This window comes from Pleurodeles waltl, chromosome 2_2 (genome assembly GCF_031143425.1).
Source record: "Pleurodeles waltl isolate 20211129_DDA chromosome 2_2, aPleWal1.hap1.20221129, whole genome shotgun sequence".
NCBI lineage: Eukaryota > Metazoa > Chordata > Amphibia > Caudata > Salamandridae > Pleurodeles > Pleurodeles waltl.
The window spans coordinates 988,240,315-988,255,499 of record NC_090439.1 but is presented as its reverse complement, the minus strand read 5'-3'; the positions used below and the strand labels follow the sequence as shown (position 1 = coordinate 988,255,499).

At 44.9% G+C, this 15,185-nt stretch overlaps 1 protein-coding gene across 1 annotated transcript in view; it reads right to left on the bottom strand.

Annotated features, from left to right (window-relative positions):
- FAM83A (family with sequence similarity 83 member A) overlaps window positions 1-15,185 on the bottom strand; it is a 48,007-nt gene that overhangs the window by 20,460 nt on the left and 12,362 nt on the right. The window contains exon 3 of the mRNA XM_069220690.1: window positions 13,704-13,828. Within this exon, the coding sequence (XP_069076791.1) occupies window positions 13,704-13,828 (125 nt within the window). The remainder of the gene's footprint in view (window positions 1-13,703; window positions 13,829-15,185) is intronic.

Genomic DNA, 15,185 nt, shown 5'->3' with positions numbered 1-15,185 from the left:
GAAATGCCCAGAAATGGGTAGCACATCGGTTGTGTCTTTAGATTCAAGGTGTACCACATGTATGGCCCACCCTCCCCAACAAGACAGAAACATATCTCCGGTTGCATGTATTCCTCTACGGGGGGGGGTCATGATCAATCCATTTGGGTTGTACTGTCCCTATTGGCTCATGACAAAGAATCATCATCATCATATGGTTAGCACCTGGCTGCACTGACACAGGAAGCAAAAATAAGATGAAATAAAATGAGAACCAGAGTAGGTACCAGTAGCTGAAAATGATTCTAGAGTTCTAAGGATCACCACTCCAAATTCTGTCTTTCCAAGATTAACACAATGATCAGCGATTTAACTTGGGCAACAAAAGATTATGTAAAAAATGTGTATTTCATTGCACGTCATGAAAAGTTCATAAGGTTATGAAAAAATGGCCACCTTTCAACACCAAGGCCACATTCACTGAAGACAATTTACTAGGTCTAGATATCATGCAACCAAGGTTGGACTGGCCTACAGATCAAGCAGGTGGTGCCCCAATGGGCTGGTCTAACAGATCACTGTGTCGGCTGGTTTTTTTAGCCGTTTTTGGGCCGGTTTATAGGCATGTGGGCTGGTGTTTACTGCTTATTTTTCACATAGAAACACTTTTTTTAAACTATACGCTTCATTAATATGGGGCATTTTTTTTTTTTTTGTCCAAGTCTGAACCTGAATGTAACACACTACAGAGGAAAAGGTGCTGTAACCCTGCGCGTACTATTGCACCTTCCAATGCCCAACACAGACCCCATCGATCGCTAGGAAGTGAATAAAATGCAGTAGCATTTGGACAATGGGAACAGTTTCAGAAAACCTTCAGAAGTTCTCAGGCGAGCCAAGATCCGCATTTGTAAAACAAGTTCCCATGTTGTTGGATATCTTTGAATCAATTCATGGCTGATCTGCAGTTCTTAGGGTGCAAACAGATGCAGGTGGTGGGTGCTTAGCTTGGGGCTTATTTTTCATTGTTAGATCTAGACCCAGAGCAAAAGAGAGAAACGTAAAACATGGAGAACAGGGAGGAACAGAAAGATAGGAAAACAGTGACTAGGGGAGAAAGCAGTGATGAAAAAGAACCTCTCTCAGAGTGAGATGAAGGGACAGTGCGTATAAGGTGCTGGAAGAAGGAGGCGTGAAAGAGAATCAGGGTCTTGATGCTTTTATTTGGCAATACTGCCATTTTGCAGCATCGGTGGGAGGCTCCCAAAAAGTCACTGGGCACCCTGAAGTTATATATTTATTACAGGTGAAGCTCTCAATGGCTGGCTAATGGAAAATGAGCCAGAAGAAAGCAGACTGTCCTATCTCAGGGTACGTCTGAAGAGCGGCTACTCTCTTCTTCCTTGTATCCCTAAGCATTCTAACTGGATATCCTTCCACCTTTCCTGTTTTACCAACACCCCTAACTTAGTTCACAGCAATGCCTTGGCTATCTAAAGAGTTGTGAACCTGAATTTTAAACTCACTTGCCATGTCTGCAGGGGCAGGTTCAACATGGCGACTGATGTCTAGCATTAGAGGGTTTTTAAAATGGATAGGACTGGTTTATCTATCTATATTGTTTTTTTAAATGTGTTCCCAATATTTTTTCTAGAGGGGTAAAAATCTAAAATAATGTTTTAAATTGGGGTCATGCCTGCAGGAGGTTAGCATGAAAAATGCTTCCCTTGGGGATCCTTTTGTAAATTATACGTATAGTGAATGTGGAAGGGTACCCGTTATTGACAAATCTACACTGTGTACCAGTAAGGAAGAGCGAGCCGAACGGGGACACAATTCTTCCAAGGTCTTCCAAAGGGATTCACTTCTGGATACATGGAAAGACAGATGATTTGGCATTAGGAATAGTAAAATCTCATCCTAGCGGCTTTGGTGTAAGATGTGCTCTTATTATTTCTTTCAGTGCGGACAAAGGCGGATCCTCAGATTTTTGCTTAAGTCCTTCTTGGGACAAAGAATGTCACGCACATCTTCTGGCTAGGTAGAGGAGATTACAACTTCTGTAGTGGACTCAGCAGAGAAAAGGTGTAGGTTAGAAGTGTGATGCCTGAGTCCTAAACATATCCACACCGGTCGCCTGCACCTGTGTAATAAGAAGTGAGCAAGCTTGCAAAACAGCAACATCAATTATTCGTAGTATCTTTAAGGCATATGTGGTAAGAGGCAGCACAGAACTTAAATTTCCCTTAGATTAGGCAAGGATTCATGCTAGGAGTGTTGCAACCTCTGGGCGTTAAACAGCTGAAAGTATATCCTGTGCATGTTTCCACACTTACAGGTTAGCTAGCTTTGAGACCGTCAGGCCTGGGTGCAGTAGCTCAGACCACGTCAGGCCTGCCACCACTGCACGCCCACGGGGGTCTGAGGGTGGAATGTTTGAAGGTAGATAAGGAACCAAGATTCCTATCTTACATTTTTCCACCTCCAAGGTCAAATGGGAGACACAACTCCAGCGGGCAGGGAGCAAAGGTCAGCTCAGATATAACATTAAAGCAAGAGACGCCCAGCCCATGCAATCTAATGCCTTGCACAGCTGAGGCTTGTGAAAAAAGGTGTAAATTCTTCACAAGTAATAACAGGCCGGCAGCTTTTAACAAAGGTTGCTCTCATGGCCGAGAGACTCCAACAAACGATTTAAAAATGAACTGCAATTTCAACTGCGTGTAATCTGGATGCCAACTTCAAGAAAATAATATTCCACTTTGTTGCAAAAGTTATCTACAAATCCATCACAGATTGTATATGGCAAGGTCTGTCTAATGGAATATATGTAAATGACCTCATCGTTGCAACACTTTTCCTCATGATTTTCAGCAGTTGGTTTTGCAAAATTGCCAATTTCCGTTTTTCTGCCATTGTCTTTTATTTTATATATATTTTTCGTGTTTGCCTGTATATGGTCTCTGTTTTTCACAATAATATTCTTATTTGAAGCGTGCTTCAAAATTAGTGTTTGAAGAAGATCCTTCTAGATAAAATAAAGATGATTTTTGTATGATTCTGCAAACTGAAGGATGTATGGCAGGTACCAGAGGTAGGATTTATTGTGGGAGCAGATGTTTCTGAATGAAAGGATAAAGGATGCACACATCATTAATTTTAAGGCACCACATGTGTCGGATGGGTTCAGTGCTAAGACCCTATTGTTGAAGCTGAGATGCAGATGGATGGACCCAAACACACAACTCAATTTCTTACTCCTCCTTCCTTGACTCCATGTATAATAGCTACTACAAGTCTGTCACAACACGATCGAATCACCCCTCCTTCCCTCACCCCATAAAACCATAACATTTCCAACAAAGGTCACATTATAAGCCCACACCTTACCAACCAGAGCACAACGAACGGAATAGTCTCTTATTTGTTAACCCAAAAGTGCTTCACGGGCTCGTAGGGCTATACAAACGCTGCAATGCAGTTCAGTGCCAGCGGCATGAAACCCGACTACGCAAGTGTGTCGCTGTGAGCGTGCAGGTTCAGGGTGTGCATGATATCTTTTGGCAAATGAAAACCTGCTGGCTTGGATGCAGAGGTCTCAAGTTTTACATCCTTTGCTAATTGGGGCTTTATTTCGGAGTATACCTTACACTTGTGCACCCCTGGCCATGGGGGCAACCAGGACTCCTTGAAGCCGAGCAGCTTACTGTCTGGCACATCAGATGAAGCTCTCAATTGTTGCCAAAGAGCCCAGGGTCACTCCTCTTCCTAGAAGCACAGTAATTGTGCATTATGGGCCCAGTTCCTAGAAAGAGTCGACGTCAGTGGAGCAGGCTTGGGCACGTTCACCAGGCTGGCCAGCTTCCCCACACAGGATGGACCCTATCAGACGCCATAAGGGGCACTTGGCATGCACGTTACATCATGCAGTCCTCGCCCCTTCATCTGCCTGTTTATGTCAAGATTCATCATCTTAGATTATTTTGAAGTTACTCGCAAACATGTTGCGTCACTCACGTAGGATCGCGGGAGACAGGAGATTCTGCCCCAACTTGCAGAGAATAGCACAACTCCATGTTTACTAGATGTAGTTAAGAGCACCAAAAAGGGGGTTTCTGTGCGCTTGAGAGTATGTGTGTGCTTTCTGAATTATGAAAAGGGGATGTGAATCAGGAATACTTTGCTGAACTGACAACAGCAGAAAAACTGTAACTAGTCTTATCAAATCCAGTATTCAAGCAGGGCAGGTTGGGAGAAATTGCATCAGACCAGGCTCGGGTGTTCTTGTGAAATGGATCACACGATATCTTTGGGGTCAAACAACAAGTGCTTGCTGCAATAAAGTTCAATTTGAGATTCCCAAGCTTACAATTTGGGGTCTCAGGACCCAGGTTACGATCCAAAATGGATTTTATTCAATTTAATGAAGGTTTCAGCCTGATACATAAAGAAATGTGTGCATCCAAATTCAAAACAATAATAATATTATCCCCGATGCCTTTGATAAACAACTATCTACATTTACAAGTGTCAATCCATATCTAAAATTGATAAAATATGAATTTATGCCATACATTTTCAAATGTAACATTATATTGGTATGCTGCAATGTTAAATGAGAGTAAATCTACTCACAGTCATCATAGTGGGCATTCCTGGACAGGAATAATCAGCTAATTTAGTGAACAACAAACAATTTGTGAATTTATATATGTTCAAAAATTCTTCATAGTCAATTCTCGTGCTTTAAATGATCATAGAATTACTTGTCATGTCAAGGGCAGAAATAAAGCCATATTCTGGGGGGAAATGGGGTCAGGAAGACCAACGTCTTGCTGGATGTTCGAATGGAAATTTCTGTGCATGGTTAAAAACGAGTACCCCCTGCCCCAAGTGCCCAGTTGTACTAGTGTCTGGATCCGTAATGCTGATTTTTGTTGTCGCTGGCAAACACGGCTCGTGTGTGCGCCATGACATAGGCCTGTCTCATGGATTGCAGTCTTGTTGGACTGAGAGGGATCCATAAAGCACTACCCTCATAGTGGTGGAAGGCTACCAACTTCGCCAAAGAGTACAGTAACAGGAGTGTGGTGGTGGCAGCATTCCGTGTAGTGATCATTAAAAGTTAACATGTCCTTTTTACCCTGTGTCTTTTTGGTGCTGCGTGCTTAACATACATTTGGCCTATATCAGGTTGATGTAGAGTGCTAAGCCGGGCAGGAGTAGTGACTCTGTCCCCAATGTATGTGTCCCTGGGAAGGGAACAGTACATGGATAGGGCAGTGCTCTACAGTGCATGTACTAGGCGGATGTGCATCTGTGAAGCATACATTACATGAGAGATATAGTGCTGTGCATTGTGGGTGCAAAAAAAGCATGTGCTGGGTGTATGTGTTCTTGCAAGAAGTGCAATACAAGAAGGGTGAAGGGTTGTGCAACGTGCACATGGTAAGTGTGTGTGCTGACAGTGTGTGCATTTGCAAATAGCACACCACTGTACAATACAGAGAAGCTACAGTACTGAAAAGTGCACACAGATTGGATGTGTGTGCTGAATGTATGTGTGTCTGTGGTGGCACAATACATAGAGGTAACAGTGCTGGGCAGTATATGTGCTGTGTATATACATTGAGTGTAAGTGTGCCTGCAATGGTACATCACGTGGAGGGCTCTGGGTTCTATTTGGGAATCCCAGGCCTATCTGGTGAAAAAATGAGGAGTAGAGGAATCCCCCCAGACAGATTTGTATGTTGCTGCATTCATGTGAACTGTCTGTGACACACTGGAGGAAGTAAGGAAGAGACTCCTCCTTTGAAAATTCAACAGTGTGCTCTTGAATTCAGTGATAGATCAAAATGAAGGGGTCTGGACACATCTCAGGAAGGAGATTGGGCTGATAAGGGAATAATAAAGAGTGGGCCTGGGAGCCCAGGATTAACCTTTTGATGCACACATCAATGTGGCTGACATCCAGGTGTGAACTCTAGTCACTCCCATGGCCTGCGTTGTGGGACAGTGAGCTTCGGGGTGTCTCCTACTGTGACAGACAGCGTTTCAAGAGGAAAGAAGGAGGATAAAAGTGCAACTTAAAACACTGAAGACTCAGACCCTAAATCACATTGGGTGTCTAAAATGAACTATAATAGTGGGAAGTTGAGACCCCAAAAGCTGTGCAGATGCCAGATGGTCTGTGTGAGAAATGGAAGCTCTGTAAGATTTCTGCCTCTGACCAGGACTGGGGGCCAAGGCCTACTAATCTCCCTGAAGGGTGAGGAGACAACACCCAGGGAAACCAAGACCGCCTGCTCTTGAGCCTGGAGCACCAGACCCTGCCTGCTTGCCAAGACCAGTTTGCTCTGTGAAGAAGAGGAGAGAGTCAGAGGTAGCAAGGTCCATTGAGAAGCCCTACCAAGAGAACTCCCTGTGTGAGGTGAGAGGATACAACTGTGCACTTATTAGGTGGTTGCCTGTGTGCAGGATTGATTCCATGACCCCTATATGCCAGGAGAGGGCTGCCTTGCACTGAACCATGCATTGAGTGTTGTGCGCAGAGAGCTAAAACCCTTACTTCCTCGTAGCGGTGACCCCGTATGCTGGGGGGAGGCAGGCACTGTTGAAGTAATTGTGTGACCAATGCCTTAGCGGTGACCCGGTATGCCAGGAGGGGCCACCGTGGTATGGGTGATTGCACTGGAGGTTCAAAGGTACCACAGCAACCCTGAATGCCTGGAGGGGCTGCTGGAACTAAGTTGCCGAAGAGTTGGCCTATTTCCTGGGACAAGAGTGAGGCTGTGGCTATCGAGTCGAGCCCTGCGCGTCAAGATCTGCCCCGATCGAGCTCTGAGGACCTTGGAGGGCACCAAGGAAGACATCGCCTCCTCGCTGGGCTCCGGTCAGGAGCTGGAAGACTAACCCCTCCACCCCCTTGATTATGGGCAAGACTGACTTTCTACTTAGACTGTGAGCTTCTCAGAATATTGGAAAAAGCTGACAGAGTAGCTCGGGAGACAGTCTGCACCTCCAGTGTGCTGCTACATGTAATGCAAGCAGCCCTACTATGCAGAACAGGATCAGAGCTTGCAAGGGCCCAGGGCCAGGACACACACTGAAGGCCTCCGTACTGCAAGAGTGGGTAAGTGTTGAATGAGGCCTCTTGGGCCCCAGGGGACTCACTGCTGAAGATGCTGCAGCACAAGAGACACTTTTGACTAATTTCTCAGACTCAAAGGGGAACTCTTCAGCACGACCTACTAGTGAGCAATCGCTGGATGCGACCACCAGCGAATTGGGAATAACCTTGACCACACTGCAAGGAGGAGGGTGGGACATGGATTTGCCTGACAAACACTCAAGCCCCGACCTCAATTGGGATTGTGTTGTTGCTTACAAATATCATTATTCCTTTGCATGTGTAGATTTAGGAATAAAATACTTAATTTCCCTTTGCATGCGTAGAGTTAGAAATAAAACACTTATTTTTTATATAAAACTGGATATTGATTTATTGACACTGTTGTGCGCTCTTTGAGTTATGAGTCATGTTTACTAATCTGTTCTACACTTCCCCCGAAGGAGCCTTTGACTGTTCCTCCACTGATACCACTGAGAGTCAAGTGCAGAAGTTGTACTTGGCCCAGTTGATCAAGTTCTATAGTAGGTCGGACCACAGGACATCGGGAGGAAAAGTCTTTAACCCCCACGGTTGGGCACAGTGGCCCCTGCTTTCCCCTGTGGCCCTCTCAGAAGGGTTCTGCAGTGCAGTTTGAAGGAAAGGAGTTTCTGCATGGGGAAAAATGTTTTCCCCACTGAGAAAGACGAAAAAACGTAGCATTTACAAACGCATACTTGATATGGTGGATTTATGGATTTCTGCCATTTATTTTCAAAAATATTCCAATGCCACTTTATTTTGTGCCGTTGCCGTAATTGATGTGCTACATCAGAACTCTGTGACGTACCATAACAAGGACTGGCTTGAGCTATATCATACTTTTCTATTCACTTTGGTTCACGTTCGTGGACTTGTGCACTATATGCTTCATGTAAAGAAAGCAGCGCGTTCAGGTTCAGATTTGCAGATTTTCTCTTTAGATATGGGCCCATCAGTTCTTCTAGTGAGTAATGTCTTGACACCTATGAATAATTGTGATCCAAATGCTTTTTTCTATTTTTCACTGATGTAATGTTTGTAACTACTATGCCCCTAAACGAAGAGCTCTGAAACAGGCAATAATCAGTTCAGGAAAGGGTCAGGTTGCTGAGTGGGTGGGGGCGTTGGCAGACTAATGACAACGTGTGAAAGAAATGGGGGACGGGTGACATCTGGTAACTAATAGTACAAAGAAGCATTCCAATCTACGGTAGTCACGGTAAATATTCGCTCAACCTGACTCCATGATCCACAGGTCTGTGTTTACAAAGCATCTTATGACCCTGAGGCACCAACCTCTGCAATGTAGCTGCTGAATAGGGGAACGTGTGGGAGGGGGTGTGAGCGAAGTTCAGCTTCCGGTGATGCTCCAAATACCATCACACCAGCCTGGCTGCAGGCCTAAGGGACAATGATTAGCAGACTGGAGACCCCTAACTACAGGGAATCATAGGTCTCGGTGTGGTGGGGCAACAGGGATGCCCTTCAAGGGCTGTAGTGCGGAATATCGAGTATGGAATATCACGCTACCTTAATATCGTAGCCACAAAATAGAGAACGAAAAAAATACGGACGTATAGATTCACTATTCTTAATTCGACGTCTAGGTATCTTGAACAAAGATCTATCTATCAAGATAGATAGATAGATAGATAGATAGATAGATAGATAGATAGATAGATCGATCTGTCCTTAATTTGTTGGCTACAAAATTAAGCAAGCACGAAATTCCACACTCGATATTCCGGAGCCACACTCTGTTCAAGTAGGTGCATGGTTTTCTTGATATTGTTGTCATCGTCATCCAGTTTTGGATGAAAAATGAACACAATGTGGCAAAGTTGGCCATTTCATCAGAGTGGGCAAAGGAGGAAGGAGAATGGAAGGGAGAGGAGGTCAAAGGCATGTCAGACAAAATGTGCAAGTTAGTGGTAAAATTAAAGGAAATAATTGCCCTTGAGCAGGGGAAGAAATGTGAAGCCCTGCTTGGTTGGGCTCTGTGGACGGAGAAGAGGCTAAGCTACTGGTGGATCACTATACCTGTGGAACGCGGGCCTAGAATTTCAAAAGTGCAGAATGTGCAATATGGAGGAGCTCAGAAAGAGGAATGGCATCACATTATTCATCATTACAAACTTTGAAACTTGGAACAGTACACAATACCCACCCAGGAGTAAAAGTGAACCATGCAGTAAATGTATCTGTGCACAAGAATGGGTGACTCTGAATGAACCTTCTTTGTGTACGTGAGGTTATGGCCCATTGCCACTGATATGTAACAAGAGCACAGGCTATGGCAGTAGGGGGCTATTCAGCCCTTCAAAGAAGCAGGTACACTCTCCAGAGTAATATCTTTTTAATGACATATCGTTCCACAGGGATACCCCATTTTTTATTGTAGTCTACCATTTTGAATAGCACTTACTACCCCTATGGGGGGGGGGGTGCAGGGAAACACTTAGCCGCGCGGATAGCATGCTACACGAAAATATGGGAACTCACTGAATTCCAGATGTTAACAGGGCGAAGAATAAATGCAAGACATAGTGAAGCCCAAGCAGGTACAATATGCCTCGGAGGAGCCACGTTCAAACCATACAACACATCCCACAACTTACACAGAGCCGTCACCACAGGGTCAGGATAGGACCTGGCATCTTCAGCTCAGAGCACTGAACACAAAGCCAATTTCGGTAGAACCTGAAGTCCCCAGGAGTGCGGAATTACGCTAATGGCCGTCACATACATTTTCATTATTTGACTAATTTTCCCATTCTGTAACATCAGCACTGAAGCAGCCGTGCCTGGGCATGCTGGCCTTATCAGTATGTTTGTTAACAGAGCTTAGAAATGTGCGTGCCACTCTGAGCCAATTTTGGAAGACTAGGATTCCCAAAAACCACACCCTCCTGCCTCGACAATTAGGCCTTCCAGTTTTTAATAATGCCCCGAGGACAGGGAAGCAACACTTCTTAGCACGTAAATTACAACCAAACAAGAGATCAAGAAAATGCAACGAGTGTGCCAACGAAAGCGGCGGTAAAAAACACAAAGAAAGCCCCAAACCAAGGATTCGATGGAGATATGTTTCACCAACTCAATTTGCCCAATGAAATATTGCAGCCCAGAGTTCAACAATTAACTTTTCAAGCACTTGTGCCTGAATGAAGAAGTCATACCTATGGGAACTTTAACAGTCGTGAAGGAAACAGATGAGTTTCCGCACCTTGCGTGCAAACGCAAGCTCCAGCCGTCGAGGTGCAAGAGACCGGGCCATCTGTGGAGCCACTAGCAAACCTAGGGTGAGGTCTTTGGTGCTAGAAGCAAGATACCTGCCACCGGAGGTGAGGCAAATGCTAGGGCCATGGGTCTTAAACACTCTGTTGTGGACTCATCTTGAATCTTGATGCATGTGTTGTCACGGAAGCCGAAAGACCCAAGTAATGAGTCACCCCCAGGTCTCCTTCTATATCTTCAGCTGTTGGCCCACGAGTAAAGGTATCTTATGTGGCACAGGCTGCAAGAGGGTTGTGGGTGTAATCACTGTGGAGAGGGATGGTGGAGGTTCTCTGTGGCCTTTCCAAGGATGCCTCAACAGTGTGACATAATATCTCACTGTCACCCCTCCACCCATGGCCTTTACCTCCTTTCCTCTCCTGTCTCTTCCTGCATGTTCTTGCTCCCACCTTATTTGTGATATTACCCTCTTCCAATGATCAGATGCCTTAGGTAGGCTACCCAGAATGCACTACACTTTTGCCTGGAGAGACACCAGGATTTGGGACGTGCAAGTCCATCCACAAGTTTCCCTGCTCATTCCCTCCATATTATGAACCATTACCTCTAGTCTAGCCCCTCTTTTCCATCTCATCGGTCACCCTTAGTGCTTTTGGCGACGTTGGGGTGCCATGAAGCGCTATACAAATGACTAATAACAATGGTATTGTAGGAGTCCTCGTGATCTCTTAGTTGAATACTCAACCAGAGTGAACTGTTGCACCTAAAGGACAAATGCGCAGCGCTGTCAGGTGGCTGTGCTCATCATCTACTGGCTGTGCTCATCATATACCTGGCACAATCACTGTATGCAGGTTTGATTAATTAATATGACAGTATTTCAGGTAAAATTTAGAATTTGGTGCCTGTTTAGCTGCATTCATGAAGTTTTTGGTACTCTGGACAGGCAAGTGCTTCTAAATGTGTACCACACCCAAAAGAGTGCTTAATTTGTAAAATAATCAGTGCTGGGGCCCAGTTTTGTTCAAACCCTGTGGTCTCCCCTATTGAAGGCCATGGAATCAAAAATCAAATCTGTGTGGTCTTGATCCCACCTTATGCCTCTTTAATTCACAACCAAATACTCCCTGCCTCTTTACTTCATGCTTGCAGCATCATTTTCATCCCTACTTTCTCTTTTGTCACTATTTTTCCAACTTTTTTTCCTACTCCTTTCACCCATTTGTGTTTGTCTCTCATGATCAGGATAAAAATGTGTTAAGGAAAAATATTTGTTCCCCAAAAGTGAGTGCTGATGGGCGTCACTCACCACAACCGGCTCAGATTAAGCACTAATTGTAGCGCACTGTCATCCATCGGTCCAGATACGCCAAGCCATTCTGAGGTTCTTTGCATACTTCTAATCAGCCAATGGGATGTGCAGTGGATTGAGAACCTGTTGCAGAGATCAGTGGGCAGCCTAAAGGCCACACATCTCTGACTGGGCAGAGTTAGCCTTTTATCATTTCAAGTTTAATAATATAAGTGCCACTCATTTGAACAGTGACTCAATCTAGTGTTGCTAAATCAGAAATATTTGTCTTGCAGTGCAGTGAGGAGCCTTGGTGAAACCAGTGCCTGGAAGCAGATACTCCCACTGGGCAATAGTCTACACCGAGGGGTTCCTTCCTTGCTCGTTCTGTAACATTCGAAGTAAGCACCTCCAGGCAAGGTTAAGTTCCTCTGAAGAGGTTTGTTGGAAGCAAAATGTCAGGATTTCTTTTAGTGACCAGTGAACTGTACTGACTATTTAAATGAAACATTACTTCTGGAGACTGAAAAAGGAGATGAAAGCTTTAACTGCATGTACCACAGTGCTATGGGCCCTTAATCTGTGCTGCTTTGTTTGGGTGCTAACACAATCTGTGTTTTGACTTCCTATGACTTGACTTGTCATGAAATGTCCACCCATAGGATGCCTTAACCAGACTTCAGCTGATGTCCAAAGAAAGGAAAAAAGAACAAGTGATGGACAGAATGCTGAACAATGTCAAACATTCACCCCCAGTACAGAGATCTGTCCCTCCATCGTTTTTTTGCTACCCATCCATTCCAGTTTGGACCCAGCCGTATGCAAATCAATCTTGACCCTGCTCCCCATGGAAACAGTCCAGCCCAAACTGCCAAGCCAGGTCCTCCCTAGGCTGGAAACAAGCATCCTGGAACCGGTTTCATGGTATCACCCCTCATCAGCCAGGTTAGCTTATCTCCAGTGGAATGGGGGGCAAGGGACCCACATCTGGGCATACCCTTCCCACTTAGGGTGACAAATGCAAAAAGAACAAGTGATAGACGGAATGCTGAACAATGTCAAACATTCACCCCCGTTACAGAGATCTGGACCTAAATCCATTGTTTTTTTTACTACCCATGCCATTCCAGTTTGGACCCAGCCAGATGCAAATCAGTCTTGACCCTGCTCCCCATGGAAACAGTCCAGCCTGATCTGCCAAGCCAGGTTCTCCCTGGAGTGGAAACAAGCATCCTGGGACCAGTTTCAAGGTATCACCCTTCATCAGCCAGGCTAGCTTGACTCCAGTGGCATAGGGGGCAAGGGACCCACATCTAGGCATACCCTTCCCACTTGGGGCAACAAATGCAAAAAGAACAAGTGATGAACGGAATGCAGATCAATGTCAAAAGAAAGGAGCCTTCCCTGCTCAGAAGTCCTCAGTAGTACTTGAATTCAGATTCAGCTGAGATTCTGGGATACAGGCGGTAGTTGCCTGTAGAGAGTTTAATACAACATCTGGGTGGATACTTCACTGCTTAACCAAGCATCATTACTCTGTGTTAGGATACACAGGACTGAAGAAGACAAATATGGAAGAAAAACTTGGGAAATTAACTATTTTAACAGACAACAGTGTGGACCAGGAGGAGAATTTATAGACATGGAGTATAGCATATGCCTCCAGTACTCTGAGCTGTACAGCTCTTATGGGCATTAAATTTACACCATGAAATCGTACAAGTGCTTAGAGGTGATCCAGTTTACAATGGGCACTGTACAAATCTACTTAATCACTTCACCTCTCCCACTGCCAACACACAAAGTGTACACACACACATGTGCACGAGTCATCTAATAATTGATCTCTGGCATTTGTGTAATTCTTTATTTTGCACTTGCTATGTCTCAGTGAAGAAGTCTCTAGTTAGTACAGATGTATAGGATTGGAAGTGAGTACCTATCCACGTGCTTTTTATTCCAAGCTGTTTTTAAAAGGTGACATAGTGTATTCACACAGCAACCAGCTCTGTTTCCAGTGATAACCTTTCCGGCTATGGAACTCACCTGTAGGATCCCGAGAGGACACACCTCCAGTCCGAGATCATAAATTTCTCTTGAATTCGGCCTGAGAACTTCTTTCCTGATTTTGCACAGTAGACTTCACCTGCCACACTTCTTATGGACATATTCTGAAAAGGACACAGAAGGGACAGGTTTTAGACTCGCGCACAACAGCTCTCTGTTGACTATACGACGGTGGCGTGTGATATGTACACAAGAACCTAATTATCCATCAGTCCTTTCGCAGCTGAGAGTGCAAGGGTATCAGTTACCAAGATCAGTTAAAGCTTAAGAACCTGACTGTGTGCACCGAACATGAGGGCTTGAAAGGGTGCTCCTTAGCATCTGGGATCTGACTTTGGAAGAAGTGGGCTCTGCTACGCAAACCATGTAACTCACCTGAGAGCTGTGCTGGAGCCTCCTATAACACGTGGACTCTGGTGGCATCCCTATGGTGGCATCTCTACACACTGTCAGACCTACATACTAAGAGCAGTACCACTCACTGATGGCAACTCTGTGATTTATAAAAAAACTATGCACCAGTGAAAATCCTACACGCTGGGGCGGTCATACACACTAATTACAGCACTACATGCTGATGGCAGCTGCTCAGGCTGGCGTGAAATCTAGCCACTGGTGGCATCCCTGCATATTAACGGCAGGACCCTACACTGATGTTAACTCTTGTGGAACTCTATGCGTTAACAGGAACTGAGTCGGTGACACTCCTACATATGGGGGTCATCATACACATTACTGGTAGCCCTACATGTGGTGACAGCCATACCTGCTGGTGTCAAAGTTAGACACTGATGGTGACCCTACATACTTATGGCAGTACCACACACTGATGGCAACTCTTCATACTGGAGGAATTCTATGCATTTATATGAACTATGCACTGGTGACAACCCACCACATTGGGCTGGGCAGTTGTACATACTAATGGCGGTTGTACCTGCTGGTGTCGAACTTAGACACTGATGGTGACCCTGCATACTTATGCTAGTATCACACACTGATAGCAACTCTTCATACTGGTGCAACAACTCTATACATTAACATAAACTATGCACTAGTGAAAATCCTGCACATTGGGACTACACACTAATGCCTCTGCTTCTTGCTGATGGAGGCATACTTGCTGGTTCCATGCACTACTAGCAAACTCCTGTGTTACTAGTCCCTGAAAGTCTCCCTAGTGAAGATAAACAGCTTAGTGTACAGTGGAAAGGACAACATTGCTCCCCGAAACAAACTCCTGCGAAAGTGTGTTCACAGGGTTTAGCGTTGTACAGTGTAATCTGGGTCACTGCCTGCACGTGAAAAGCCTTCACACGCACCAGGGCCAGTTTAATTAAAGTTACACAACTTATATAACAGGATGTGAAAAAGAGATTTAACTCGCATAGAAGGTGGAACCAGATGCCACTGTTCAAACCTGCAAACGGATTATCTGCGTAGATTAAAAAAAAAAATCGT